At 35.7% G+C, this 13,863-nt stretch overlaps 1 protein-coding gene across 1 annotated transcript in view; it reads left to right on the top strand.

Annotated features, from left to right (window-relative positions):
* wdr27 (WD repeat domain 27) overlaps window positions 1-13,863 on the top strand; it is a 61,341-nt gene that overhangs the window by 2,481 nt on the left and 44,997 nt on the right. Inside the window, 10 exon segments of the mRNA XM_015381985.1 lie at window positions 807-882; window positions 2,349-2,440; window positions 3,469-3,530; window positions 3,624-3,736; window positions 4,376-4,449; window positions 10,618-10,687; window positions 10,924-10,992; window positions 11,070-11,173; window positions 12,805-12,894; window positions 13,428-13,549. Of these exon segments, the coding sequence (XP_015237471.1) occupies window positions 807-882; window positions 2,349-2,440; window positions 3,469-3,530; window positions 3,624-3,736; window positions 4,376-4,449; window positions 10,618-10,687; window positions 10,924-10,992; window positions 11,070-11,173; window positions 12,805-12,894; window positions 13,428-13,549 (872 nt within the window).

Below are 13,863 nucleotides of genomic sequence, written 5' to 3'. Positions count from 1 at the left end.
TTTGGTAAAATAATATTTAGTTAAATCATTTGCCTAGATACGAAATCAATAACCATTAAGATAACTGATTCTTAGCCCTTCTGAGGGGGCCACCCAGTGGGAATGTTAGCACCTTAGTTTGGAAAGCAGAGCGAAGCGTTTTACTTCACCACTGTTCAAAATTTCTTTATGGCTTATAGAGTGACAAAGGCATACTCAAGTATTAGGAATGAGGCCTTTTGGATTGTCGAACCTTACATTTTTCTACTTTGGTGCAGACTGTGGAACAATTGAGCAGATCTTTACAGCTGCAGAATTTACAAGGAGGATACGATTGTTTAGTTATATGATGCAGTACTGTTTCGTGGATATGGAGAAAACTAATATTCTCTTCCTGGTGAGGGTTTAAAGGGAATCCCTGTGTCCAGATTCTTTACAGTGTCAAGTGTGCATTGGACTGATCCTGTTTGTAGTGTTAGTGGACCTGATATCAAAGCATAGCTGTGGGGAAGAGGTGTCTGGTTTGGTTCAACTTTTCTTTTTGCATAGAAAGGGAGTCCTGTGGCATTTTCCGACCATGACCTTCATCCTGTAACAAAGTATTTTGCAGCTATGTGAAGCATTTTGGATATCAGTCAGCTCCTATAAGTCAGAATGTGTGGTTTTCAGCTAGCAAAAAAGAGGAACCTCAGGAGAGACCTGTAGAACTTGGTGCCATTTAGAGATTGTAGAACTGTAACACTGAGTGGGAAGAAGGGTGCCTTGTTATGAATATGTGATTTTTGGAGATTGAGAGAGGTTCAGTAGTTAGTTTTTTATCTTTCCAGGTGTGGAAATCTCAAAGCCTGTCATCACAATGGCTTCATGTGAACAATTTCCAGGAATCCATTTCAGCCAAGAAATGTAAGTATAGCAAAACCAGAGTACCAGTAGTTACAGAAGTTTTTAGCTTTTTTTTCTTTTTTTTTCTTTTTTTTTATTATTTGGTTTTTATTATTTGGTTTTTATTATTTGGTTCCTTCATAGCCTGAAAGGACTGGGAAATGGTATTTGTTTGATTATATTATTTATCTTATATCCATTTCCGGATAAAACTACTAAATAATTTTATTTCCAGGCTCGTTTATTATTACAATTAAAAAAGAGAAAAGCAGAATATCTAAAAAGAGAAACATGTTAACAGCTAAGCTCCATCACATATGTTAGACTTTTCCTCCAAAGCCTACAGATAAACACAAATGTTGATGATGAAGTCAATTATTAAAGATACTATCCCTATATTAATCCTTTTAACCCATTGTTGTAGATGTATGAACAAGTTCTAAATCCAGACTTTGACTTAGACTTAGACATATTTATTTTGTCATTTTGTAAACACAAGTGTATACAAAAATACATTTTGTTTAAAGCAGCTCTAGACAATTTCATTTTTTAAAGTGCAGCCTTGAAAAAAGTAATAAATACATAAAAAACAATAGCAATATAAACATATTACTGTATATTTACAGTTCTAACATTTTTTTTACATCCAGTGCTAAATATTACGGTGCTTAAAACATCATGTGTGCACCCAGAAAAATACACGGCAGGAGGCCTCAGTCACACAACATATAGTATGGCAGTGAGCCGTGACAGGAAGTAGGCACTTAAAACACTATATTTTTATATCACATGTGAAGGAATTGACACTAAAACCTAACCCATCTTAGAAAAGCATGCAATCCCACAGCAGTACTTTAACATCTTTACTTTCAATAAAGCCTAAATGTAAAATCCTGCTGCAGCCGCTGTGTTACTGGCCTTCTTTTGGTGACTTTAAACATACTGAAGTGGTTTTTTTTTTTTGCTTGGTCACATCTAGTTTGTAAAATTTATGCAACTGGATGTGTTAACTGCTTTATGCTATACAGAATTGGCATATTTGATCATTTAATTATTGGACTTTCCTTCACACATAAAATCGGTTACTTTTTGATCACTAACTGGTGCAATTATCAAATTTATTTAGTATGAGTTCACCCATGAGAGCGAAAATTGTCCCAGCATGAAAATAATGATGTACTTAAATGTAATTGTCCACAATGTTATAGCCTTAGCTGTAGCTGAATGAAGATAAAACAATGATCCTATCTGCTCGTCAAGGCTTTCCATCTTCCGGGGTTTACATAGTCTAGATTAGATATAGTCAAAGGAAAATTTACTACAACGTACAGCTTTGTGGTTGGCCTGCCTTTGCAGTCTGTCAGTGCAATGTGTTTTTCTTTACTATGTGGTTTCTTTGTCATTCCCAACTGAAAGGAGAAAAAAATGCATTAAAGGGAAATAGTGTAACATTAGTTTTCCATATGCTTCTGTGTGGGCCCTTGCAGAAATAACAGCTGGTTTTGTATTGGAAGCTCAAATGGTCTTTATGTGGTGGAGCTGGCTACTTCCGAACTCCTAACGGTGCTGTATTTCAAAGGTAAGCTGCTGGGGGTATCACTGCTCCACTGCTCCCTTTTTTAGATAAACATGGTAAGATTAAATGAACTGTCACACATTTCAGTCAAATACAAGACGAAGAATTTTAGCTTAACTTTAAATCATTTCAGAGCTATGGTTTTCAACTTGTTATACCTGTACCACTGACTGGGCTTCTTTTAAATAAAAAACATCCTTATTTCCACTGTCAATATAAAGAAATTACTTATGCAACTAGGCAATAGCAACTAGAGATATGTTGTTCTGGAGTGTTGCTTTTTTGGTCATTGGAAAACCATGCTGATGTCTACTTTAATTAACCCTGATATTCAGACTTGGATATTAAAATAAAGTCTCAATTCTAAACATAAGAACCTAGTGGGATTTGGTAGCTGATACACTCAATGAGCCACTATGAGCAGTACATGGTAACAACAATATATTTCTAAACATTTTTTTGCTTTCAAACATTTCATAAAAATTTTTGCTAAAATTCCTTGTTTGGTACTTTTTATTTGACAGCTTTGATGAAGTTCAAAAAAGTTAAAGCTGCAGTTGCACATTTTTCTAAACCTTGTACCAGATTTGATATAAAAGGCAGCCATATTGGATTTTTAGGTTGGTTGAAACGTCTAAAGGACCCATGACTCCAATGAGATAGCTATAGGACAAACACATATTTCAATGCAAATGTGCAAGAACAAATTTTTGTTTGTTTTGTTCATTGTTGTTACATTATATTATTAACTAACAATCAGGTTTTTTTTATTATCTCTATCTTTATAATGGTATTTGGAAAACCCCTATTGGTGATCGTTTCAAAAGATTTGAAAACCAATGATAATAGCTTTACTGGGCCAAAACGTTTAATTGTTTTGCCACAAAGATAACCATATATGAAAAGCTGTCAGAAATAGCTTTTTTGCTGATTGAACATGTGATCAATAAAACAAGTCCAATGAGTGGTTTTCTTTTGATACACATGAGGTTTGATGCATATTACCTTGTGATTTGTGTTTAAACATTCAGATAACCCCACCCTGAATATCAACATGGTGGGTTCATGGTCAATCCCTGCGGTTTCTGAGTCTGTGAGTAATGATGAATCAGTACCTGGATGTAACATAAAGTCCCTATGATAGAGTGCACTGTAAACTTGAGTTTTAATGAAAGATTTCTTTTAGATGGTGGTTCTGGTGAGCTCTTTGTTCAATCCACATGCTGTCCTGATAGACTTGTGTTTGAGTGACCTAAAGAAGACAGGAGTAGGTGATGGAGGCTTTTCTGTCTTCCCAAGGTAAACCTGAAGTCAAAAGAAAGCATTTATTTGTGTTGGTACATAGATTATAAATAGATTTCCTTCTTGAATGTCAGCTTTTGAGCCAAGGATATTCCAACCAAAATATTTAAAATATTCCATCTGAATTTGTAATATTAGCAAAGTAGGCCTGCTTATAAGATACATTGACTTATGAAAAAGAGGCAAACATATTTTGGAAATAATTATGCAGAGTCATAAAAACAATTATGCATTTTCATGATTTAGGAGCACCAGCAGCGTAAAATGATGAAATGTCTGTGATTAATTAATTAAATGTATGTGAAAGGTCATATCTGGGGGGCCTAGCGTGACTGTAGGGGCACCTTGGTTGGCAAGGTCTAAGATTGTAGCCTGACCTCAGCAAGAGTACTCCATGACATATGAGGAAAGCCTATTTACTGGGTCACCTCCTCTCTAAAGGTTTCCCTTGTTCAAATATTTCCATATTGACTTATCCAATTATTGCCAGCCATTGCAGCCATCTGGTTTCTTATGAGTCAACAAAATTATGGTACTGTAAATTAGGGGGACTAATAATCCATAACGATGGAAAATGCTTTACTTCTCTGTTTTCAGTAACTCAGTCCCCCTGTTTCCCTCCTCTCTCGTTTCCAGTTCTCCTCTACTGCTTGAATCTCCTTTGAATGCTGAGTTAAAAAGGAAGGAACCCAGCCACCCTAAAAAGAAAGGTCAGCAGCCTCGCTGTTTATGATCTTATCTAACTACAAATACCGTATCCTTAAAGGCAATTGCAATATTTAAGTCATGTCTCTAAAATAGAATTTGTTGTTATATCTGATTGGCTAATCCAAGAGCTTCTGAAAACCTTTTCCATTATCTAGTTATATTAATACTGCTCTACTCTCTGTTAATCTTGGCCTTACATTCCTTGATGCACAAAACAAACTTTAATGCACTAATCCTGTCTATTTTATATTTTACATATGTGTTATCCAGTATAATAGAGCCATCTGAGCTTGTGCTGAGGCTTACATGCTCCTCATAGAGAGTTTATGCTGACAAAGCCTCCCCACAGCTGGAGTGCAGAGAATTGCCAGTGTCAGACTACATAGGGGATCTTTTTTATAATTGAGAAGTGCTGTGTGACTGAAACATCCGAGCAAAAAAACCCACAAACATTTACAGGCTAACCTCCAATTCTTCCACATGGATCTCCATATTCTTTAAAGGTAACTGCAAAATCACAGACAAATTACACCATAAACCCCTGAGACTCCTGGAAAGGAAAATGTTTCCCCATTGTAAGTCTGGCACAAGTCTGAAGGAGCTCCTTTAAAAGCGCTGTGAGCACAGATTTAAAGGGTTTTCATTACTGGCTGGCTTTTATGATAATGTTCTTGATCCGTCCTTACTTTTATGTGATGTATAGTATTAAGTGTGTACTGAGGGTAGTTGTCTGAACTAAAAGTCCAGCTTGAAACATGTTGTACATATTGTTGCACAATTTGCCAGTTTGCATGGTCCAAGTTATAACAAATATATAATATATCCAGAAACGTCCAAAATGAAGAGATTTGTTCAAAAAAAAAATGTATATTTTGTCACACTAAAATTAAAAGTTTGAATATATTTATTGCACAAGGATGCTTCATTTATACTTACTTAAAAATATATGCATGTGTCTTTAGCTTCTGAATTCTTTAACCCCTAAATAAAATTTAATTTAGAGCATATTAGGAAGCAAGTAAGGGATGCAATTAAGAAAAGGTTTTAAACAGTTACCAGTAAGTATTAAACCGATCTATTGAAAAATTTGCTGAGCAAAAGTCAATCAATCATCTGAAAATAGAAAAATTATTGCATAGCTGCAACCCAACCACAGCATTCCTATCCATCTAAACCAGGGGTGGCTGATTGTCAAAAGAACAGGACCCAGTATTCAAGGCAAGTCAGATAATGGGAAATTTCAAAATGTTTAATGACAGAAAAACAATAAAACAGAAAAAAACGGGACCCGGACTGCTGAGGATAAGCGGACCACAGTGGCTGCAGGAGGGGGGTGGGGCACCGCCCAATCACTGACACGCTGGAGGGAGAAACACAGGCAAGTGACAACTATCATCTGACAGGAGATAATTATCCGAGTGAGTCATTTAGCTGGTTTAACAGTTCAGTCCATCCTGTCCGAGGAAGGAAGGATCCAACCGATGGACTGCCAAACGAGCTGCGGCTCAGAGCCGCCCCATGTGTCCCAGATGCAGCAACGTCAGTGAGGAGGCGGGAATACGATCTTGGTCATAGAAACAGTTCAGAACTGGACAGTTCTGTGATCCAGGAGTCCGTAGCCCGATCAGGGGTTCTGATCTGAATGGGAACAGACAGATCCAGGGTTCCAACATGAATCAGGGACTTAACTAAAACTAATGAAACAAACATGAATGACTGACTCGAAAACATAAGACAAATAAACTAAGAATACACGAATAAACTAAGAACACACGAATAACTAAGAATACTAACGAATAATAATCTGGCCCTGATAGCTGGGCTGAAGCGTGTATATATAGCAGAGGTACCAGGTGAATACGGGAAATGATAATTTGAGAGCGGGGAGGGAACGGCAGGTGAATGAAGTGGGTAAACAGATAAGCTAGCGGGGATGCGCCCACAACACTGATTCCAGTTCTTTAGAGCTGATATCCTGCCACTTTTAGATGCGGCCTTGGGCTAACACACCTGAATTAAGTAATTAGATGGTCAAGTGGACCCTGAAGAAATTTGCTATGTCCAAATGTCCACCCTAACCCATAACCCCTCAATCACTATAAAGAGAGGGGACGATATAGTGGACTCTATAGTGAACTCAGTTAACTGACCATTCGGAAAAATTATCACTACTTTTCGCTCCCTATTAGTCACATGTCTCCGGCTCCTTGCATGGTCTTTGGTCTTTCTCACCTCAAAAACTAATCTCATGATACCTGTCGAGGAGAGCTTTTGTAAAGCTCTCTGTGATAGATCTGCTCATCTAGTGACCATGAATGCACACTACTTTTCAAGGTGCATTGTGGGAAATTTTAAATCAACTACTTTTTCATCTATTAGCCATTCAGGCACTCATATAAAATGGCGTATCCACTATATATTGCCCTATATAGGGGTTAGGGCAGAAGGGCAAAGCATCTAAAGGTGCAGGAAGCTGGACCTCTAGGACTGCAATTGATTAACCCTAACCTAAAAGGTTCAGAACAGTTTGAAAACCATTGATTGTAAGAGACATCACAATTGTGGAGAAGGATGCTCCGGTCAGAGGAGAATGGAACCCTGTGAGAATACATACAACTTTTTACGTATAGTGTAAAGTATAGGGACATTAATTTCAACTAGTTTAGTTTCAACTCTAAACCATGTTAAATTAAAACTGCCTGTTTTGCAGTATTTACAGTTGTTAGACTGAATGCTTTTTATTTTTTTTAATGGTTACTGTGTATGTCTTTATATAACATAATGGCAGCCCTAATTGAAGGATATCACTATCCATGGTGATTTTATTTGGATGTAACCGCTTGTAATTTGTCTAACGGTCTCAAAGGGCTTTAAATAGCATCTTAAGTGTCAGCATATACCATGTAAACGTTGTTGGCCAATAAATCTTAACAGCCATTTTATAATCAGTAGGTGGTCTATGGATTTGTTGAGAAATTCCAAGGAATTACAATGTCAGGTAATTGGATCTTTTCACTGTAAAACCGCAGTTTTTTTCCCCTCATAAGGTGTGTTTTGGATCGAACAGTGTCCTTAGTTATTGACTGACTGTATGACTGACTCCACTTAAATGTCTGATTAAAATATTCTGATTTTTAACTAAAGTGAAAAAATCAATTAGGATAGTTATATGTAGACATAACGAAGGATAATTACAAACAAAACCTAATGACATTCTAAATGAGGCTAAAGTGAAGTTTTAATTCTAAATTCATATAGGATTAAGACAATTACCTTTTTATGTGATTCCTTGCACCCATTATATAGTAATAATGAGGTAAAAAGTGTTTGCTGACATGCGTTATGGTTTTAATTAAATTGAACATTATTGTTTAGAATCAGTCGTTGCATTTAATTGAAAGATGCACATCTTTTTGTAATCCACACATATTTTAATAGCTGTGGAAAAAGTGAGCTCATGCTAATGTATTTGAAACATTGACAACAAACACTGAGGAGCATAAAACATCCCGCAGGTTGTGGCTGATCTATTAATGCTTCCAGAACAGTGAGATCATCTAGTAATTCCAACTCACCCTTTTCTTGTATAATCCAGGAAACGTGCTTCATAATAATGGGCTGAAGCAAAAAACAATCTGCCCTTTTTCAACATTTTTTAAACAATTCTTAAAATGCCTGAATCTTTTTTTTTCTTTCACTATTGTATGTAAAAACTACAGTATAACAAATTTCTTTTCAAGTATATCTTTGTAAAAAAAAAAAAAAAAAAGTATTTAGGTTGACTTATTTCTATGGATAATGCAAATCAGAAACTGCTATTTCCATTTCTTTCAAAGACAGGTTCCCATGTACTGTATGGCAGTAAGTCAAGGATTTATTGATGTAAAAATTTTGGTCTGAAACATTAGTGTGGACAAGTTGGGAGTTTTTTGGATTAAAAAAAAATTAGGATTTGTCAAACTTGACTTTTAAAATGTAAAACTGTAGATAGTGAGATATTATTTATTAATTTCGGCATCGTTCATCCGGAACCAGGTACGGTAATTAGTCCACATCGGAGTCAAAACTTGATTGCTTGTGCAAAAAAATTGCACACAATATAGTATTTTTACTGTGGGTAAATTGTTAAGATTGTGTGCACAATCAATAAGAGGTGCTAAAGGGGAACGCACCACCTTAATGGAATTAGGACTTAACATGTGCTAGTGATGGTAAAAGAAAGATGAAGTTCGCAGCCATGCAGTCAACGAAACAAATGATAATATAAAATAATCACAATAATGATAATTAGAACATTGAATATGATTATTTGTATTGCAATTCAAATATATGGATCTCAAATTGGTGAAAAAAATGTATATTTGATGATGCTACGTTCACACCAAACGCTTTTGGAGCAGCAGAAGCAGCAGGTTTAAATGCAAAGTCGACTGTTGCGGCGCATCAAGATGCTTCAAAAGGTCATGCAGAGCGTCTACAGCAGCAAGAGCAGTGCATCTTGAGTCGTCTGAGTAGAAGAAGCAGCGCCTCATGAGCTTCTGAGGTGCATGACGCCCTTCACAAGCATGCTAGAGTTAGAAAAATATAACTTTTGCTGCTGGACGCGCCACATCAACCAATCAGAGAAGCTGATCTGGGAGCTGGCAGGGAGACAGACCCAGACCTATGGTGGCCGGGGAGGTGCAAACCAACATTATAAAATCTAAAGAACTTTTACAAGTTCCAAAACAAATTATCATTTCAGAAAACAAATTTACATTAAGAAACAAATAAATAAATAAACAAAACACTTTTAATGGTCAGATCCGCCTCTCTGGCTGCAATGCGCACTCCCGACAGGGGGAACAGAAACAGAATTTTACACAAGACCAGTTCAGCCTCAGAGTTTGTTTCCTGAAATGATAATTATTTTTTTGGAACTTGTAAAAGTGTTTTAGATTTTGTAATTTTGGTTTGCACCTCCCGGCCACCGTAAGACACAGCGCTGCTGATACATAGCACTATGTTCAGTCCTCTGAAACAGGATATTAACACCTAATTAACTTAAAATTCTAAAACCTGCCGACAAAATATATGTTCACTTTTATTATTCTGCTGCCTTGCAGTTATGTATGTTAAAAACGCAAACATCTACTTCCAGTCGCCAGCCAGCGGAAAACCTCCGGCCTGAGGCAGCTGTTGCTGTGGTTTCCCAGTGACAGCTCACCATCAGTATGTGGGGGTCTGAACGTCTCAGACAGCGAAATAATATTTTAAGGCAGGATCATAATCTTGATGAACTGACTGCATAGATGCTGTTTTGAGGTGGACTTTCTCACTTAAAAACATATTAAAAGTACTTTTTACACACTTATAACAGTTATAATTGCAAAGCTGCTCTCTGCCATTGAACACAGGTGCAGCAAAAGCATCAGGTGCATCTGGACACACTTTACTGGCTGCACTTCAGGAGCATCAAAGATGCTGTTGAGGTGTATTTGACCTTTATGTGTACAATTTGCTGCTCAAATCTCGTTTGGTGTGAAGGGAGCATTATTTATATAGCACAATTCAGTACAAAGACAATACAAAGTGCTTTACATTAATTAAATAATAGAACAGAACTAAAGTTAAAGCAAACTAATAGCATGTAGAGATAAAAACACTATAAAAGCATGTAGTAAAACAAAACAGTTGGGCCACAAAATGAAACTAATGTTACCGCAGTTAACAGTTTAAAAGACAGTCCCTGATCCCTCTATGGCCCTTTATAGCCTCCATGGTGGTTTCTTTTGATACTGATGTTTAGTTGTGCTTTTTTACAAACATCTATCAACATATCCACTGCACCAATAAAAAAAAACAAAAAAAACATCACTGATGGTAGACTGGGCATTTTTCGCAGTCGTCCACCCTGTTTATGGAATGAGATCCTGGAACACCTGAGACTACAACAGACTGCTAATTCTTTTAAAAAAGAACTGAAAAAACTTTACAATTAAAATCTTAACCTTGGTTTTAAATCTCGTTTTAATGTTTGTTAATGTGTTTATATGTGGTTAATATTTTTATTGTTACTTTGTAGCACGTTGAGATTTGCATGTAAAATAAATAAATATATATAATTATTGTTGTTGATATTATTAGTCCTCTTGATCAGTCTGTCTCACGGGAGATTTTTTTTTTTAAAGGAGGTTTAAAGGAAAAGCCTCTAGTTTTTCACTCCAAAGTGAAGTCATCTGGATACACCACCAAGCAAAGGTATAGTCAGATATCTCTTAATATACCGGTATCTCTTTAATATATCTATATTGAAGGATACATTTAATTTCCCCTCAATATTGTCAGAAAAAGTTTTAGAAAATAATTTTGTAATAAAACAAATACAGTGTTTTTATTGCATTACAATGATCCTTATTATAGCTGGCTAATAATTATTAATTAACATTCTTTGCATTTTCTCTATTAAAACATGTTTCTATATTTCTGTCTTTCAGAATGACTATGTTTTCACCACAAACTAATACTCAGAAGAAAACACCCATTAAAAAGTCATATAAACTTTTGTAAGTATTTAACTGTACTTCATTAGTTGTTCATATGTGTGTGTCTCATGAACTATAAAAACATGTTTATCTTTTAGAGACTTCCTCCAGAGTAACTACCCAGAGGACAGTGCAGCCCCAACTGAACAACGCATTGAACTTAACATTGCAAACAAGCAGGCTTCATGTCTTCAGTATTCAGGTGTGTTACTTCTGACAGCTAATATTGATCAGCATATAATCAATAAGGCAGTTAGCCTGAAACATTTAATGTTTCATTAATCGTGTTCCTCGTTTTACGTTTCTTGTTTGATTTTTTTTTTCATCTGTGCTGCTCACTATTGTAATTTATCCATATTGTACATACATTAAAGGATATGCTGGTGAAGATTCTCAGTCATCCAGGTCATAGTCATTCTGAAAACGTTTTAAAAAAACAATCCACTGGACTTTGTTTCTAAGGTTTGAAGACATTTCGCTTCCCATCCAGGAAGCTTTCTCAATTCAAAATTTTGATGGGAAGCGAAACATCTTCAAACCTTGGAAACAAAGTCCAGTGGATTTTTTTTTTTACTTTTTCAGAATACATTAAAGGATTACTTCAATTTTGATCACAGCCAGACCTTACACAAAAAAAATGTACTATAAAGTAGAAAAATAAGAAGTGACTGTGTGAATGTCTTGAATTACACTTGTAGGACTAGATCTTCTTAATACAGTAACACAGTACTAAACATTAACAAACACCATGGAACTTGATGCATTTCAAAATAGTCTGTAACACCTAGATAATGGTTAGTGATATATGGTTTAAAAAAAGAAGGATAATATTTTACTTCCTACTCTTTTTTTATAATAAAAAAACACACAAAAAAACCTGCAGAATATTTTTTTCTTGTTTTTGTGTAGGCAGAGTACATCAGCGGCAACAAACACGTATACACAAAAATATATATTTGTGTTATTTTTTTTACGAAACACTATTAATTTCTAAATTCTGGCTGATGCTACAAGGTTGCAAACCTTTTTGAAGCTTCAATGCTCCTAAATAGAACATACATTCAAATACAACTTCTGCTGAGTTGTTTTGGTAGTTGTTCATCTACTGTCGTACTTTAGGGCTATTTATAGCGGAAACTTAACTCAAAGTAAGAGATAAAGATACATTTAAAAAAAGGTGTTAAAAAATATTTATGAGCCCCAATCTCATCACTATAGGGGAAAATACCAAAATATTTCCTGCATCAATATCTCAAGAGATTGGCTATTTGGTGGGACATAAAAAATAGTTCAAACTAAGCCCAGAAAGGCCTAATCGAATCATCTGTGTTTCTAGAACACACCATTAAGTAGACCCTATACTGCATACCAAGTCTGCTTTTTCTCACAAATGCCTTTTATTCTGTTTTTTTTTTTTTTTCTACTTAAAATCATAGCTTCTTTAACTCTGCCTGTGATGTTTTGTACAGAGTGCATGATAGTGCAGTTTTGACCATTTTGATGCAAAGTGCGATTTACCCTACACTACCTTATCTATGACACTACCCTTAAAAATGGAATAATAATACAAACATGACTTAAAAAAGTACATTTAATTTTGGAATTCCCATGTTTGACAATGTATGTTATACATCTAACTAGATGAATTTTGTGTTTGCTTTGCTTTTTTTTGCCTCATCACCACTGAAAGAGAGCAAACAGATGCACCAACCACCGTATTTAATGCAGCTTCACTGCGACAGGATCAAAACTAAAATTTTAAATATATATTTTTTAATGTGGCTGCTCTAATAATACTTATAAGATAAATATATGGTTCCTTTCTTTTCTTAGGTGATGGAAAACAAATCCTGTGTGGTCTTGGCGACCGGACAGTGTTACTGTACAATTCCAGCCTCACTGGTAATCCAACAGCTTTCATAGGTGAGAAGTGTTCCAGGAATGGTTAACCTCTGCTTTGCTATATTTAACCTTCACTCACTTAAGTGCTTTCTTTTCAGCTGTGGATTTGTGTTATGTGCCATTTATGCTAGACATACCAGAGTTACCTCAAATTATTTAAAGAACAGAGTGTCTGGTCATAAAGCAATATTCAGTTTAGAAGCTGCTGTAATGTCTGTTACTACGACTAAAGATGTTGCATTAAGTGGAAATCTGTTATCTTGCTTCACTCTTGGTAGTTTTGCTCCCTTTGGCCTATTTTGAGACTGGTATTTTATAAAGAAAGGCAAGAGATCCACCTTTTAATTTTTTTAATCACATTTCAGTCCCCATTTTAAAAGCAAATGTCCACAAGAAGGCAGCAGAGGTAAAGAACAAAAGAGGAGGTGACGCATAGGTCAGCATGAGACTCCTTTATTCAGCCTGTCTTTCGTCCAAGCAGCACCATAAAAGTAAATGTTGTGACTACACACTGTTTAACCAGATTCATTTTAGATGTGGGGTTTTGAATGTAGGTCATGACAAGCCGGTGAGCAGTGTGAGTTGGAGCCTCTGCAGACAGTGGTGGCTGAGTGCAGCAGAAGATCTATCACTGCGAATCTGGACAAAGTCTAGCTCCGAGCCTGCTCTTATCATGGTAAAAAAAAAAAAAAAAAAAAGACATGCATTTAACACTCAGAACTTGCAGACACTTAGAAACTTAACTACTCTCTTGACCCACTTAATCTTTTTCAATAGTTGTTTCCATAAACACACCAGTAGGAAAGTAGGGAGGATAGGGAGTGAAAATGGCCTCAAAAGTTAGGGTCAGTTTTGTTTTTTATAGAAATTTCTTTTTTTTTTCTGAAAAGGTAAAGTTCAGTTTAAACAAAATAAAACAAGGATAGATATATTATCCCAGGGTTTATTTCTGGAGAAAATTATATGCCTTGATATTAACATGTTTAAATG

This window comes from Cyprinodon variegatus, unplaced genomic scaffold, assembly GCF_000732505.1.
Source record: "Cyprinodon variegatus isolate N-32 unplaced genomic scaffold, C_variegatus-1.0 Scaffold246, whole genome shotgun sequence".
Classification (NCBI taxonomy): Eukaryota; Metazoa; Chordata; class Actinopteri; order Cyprinodontiformes; family Cyprinodontidae; genus Cyprinodon; species Cyprinodon variegatus.
Note: the sequence above shows the minus strand (reverse complement) of the source record. Positions and strands in the feature narration are given on the sequence as shown.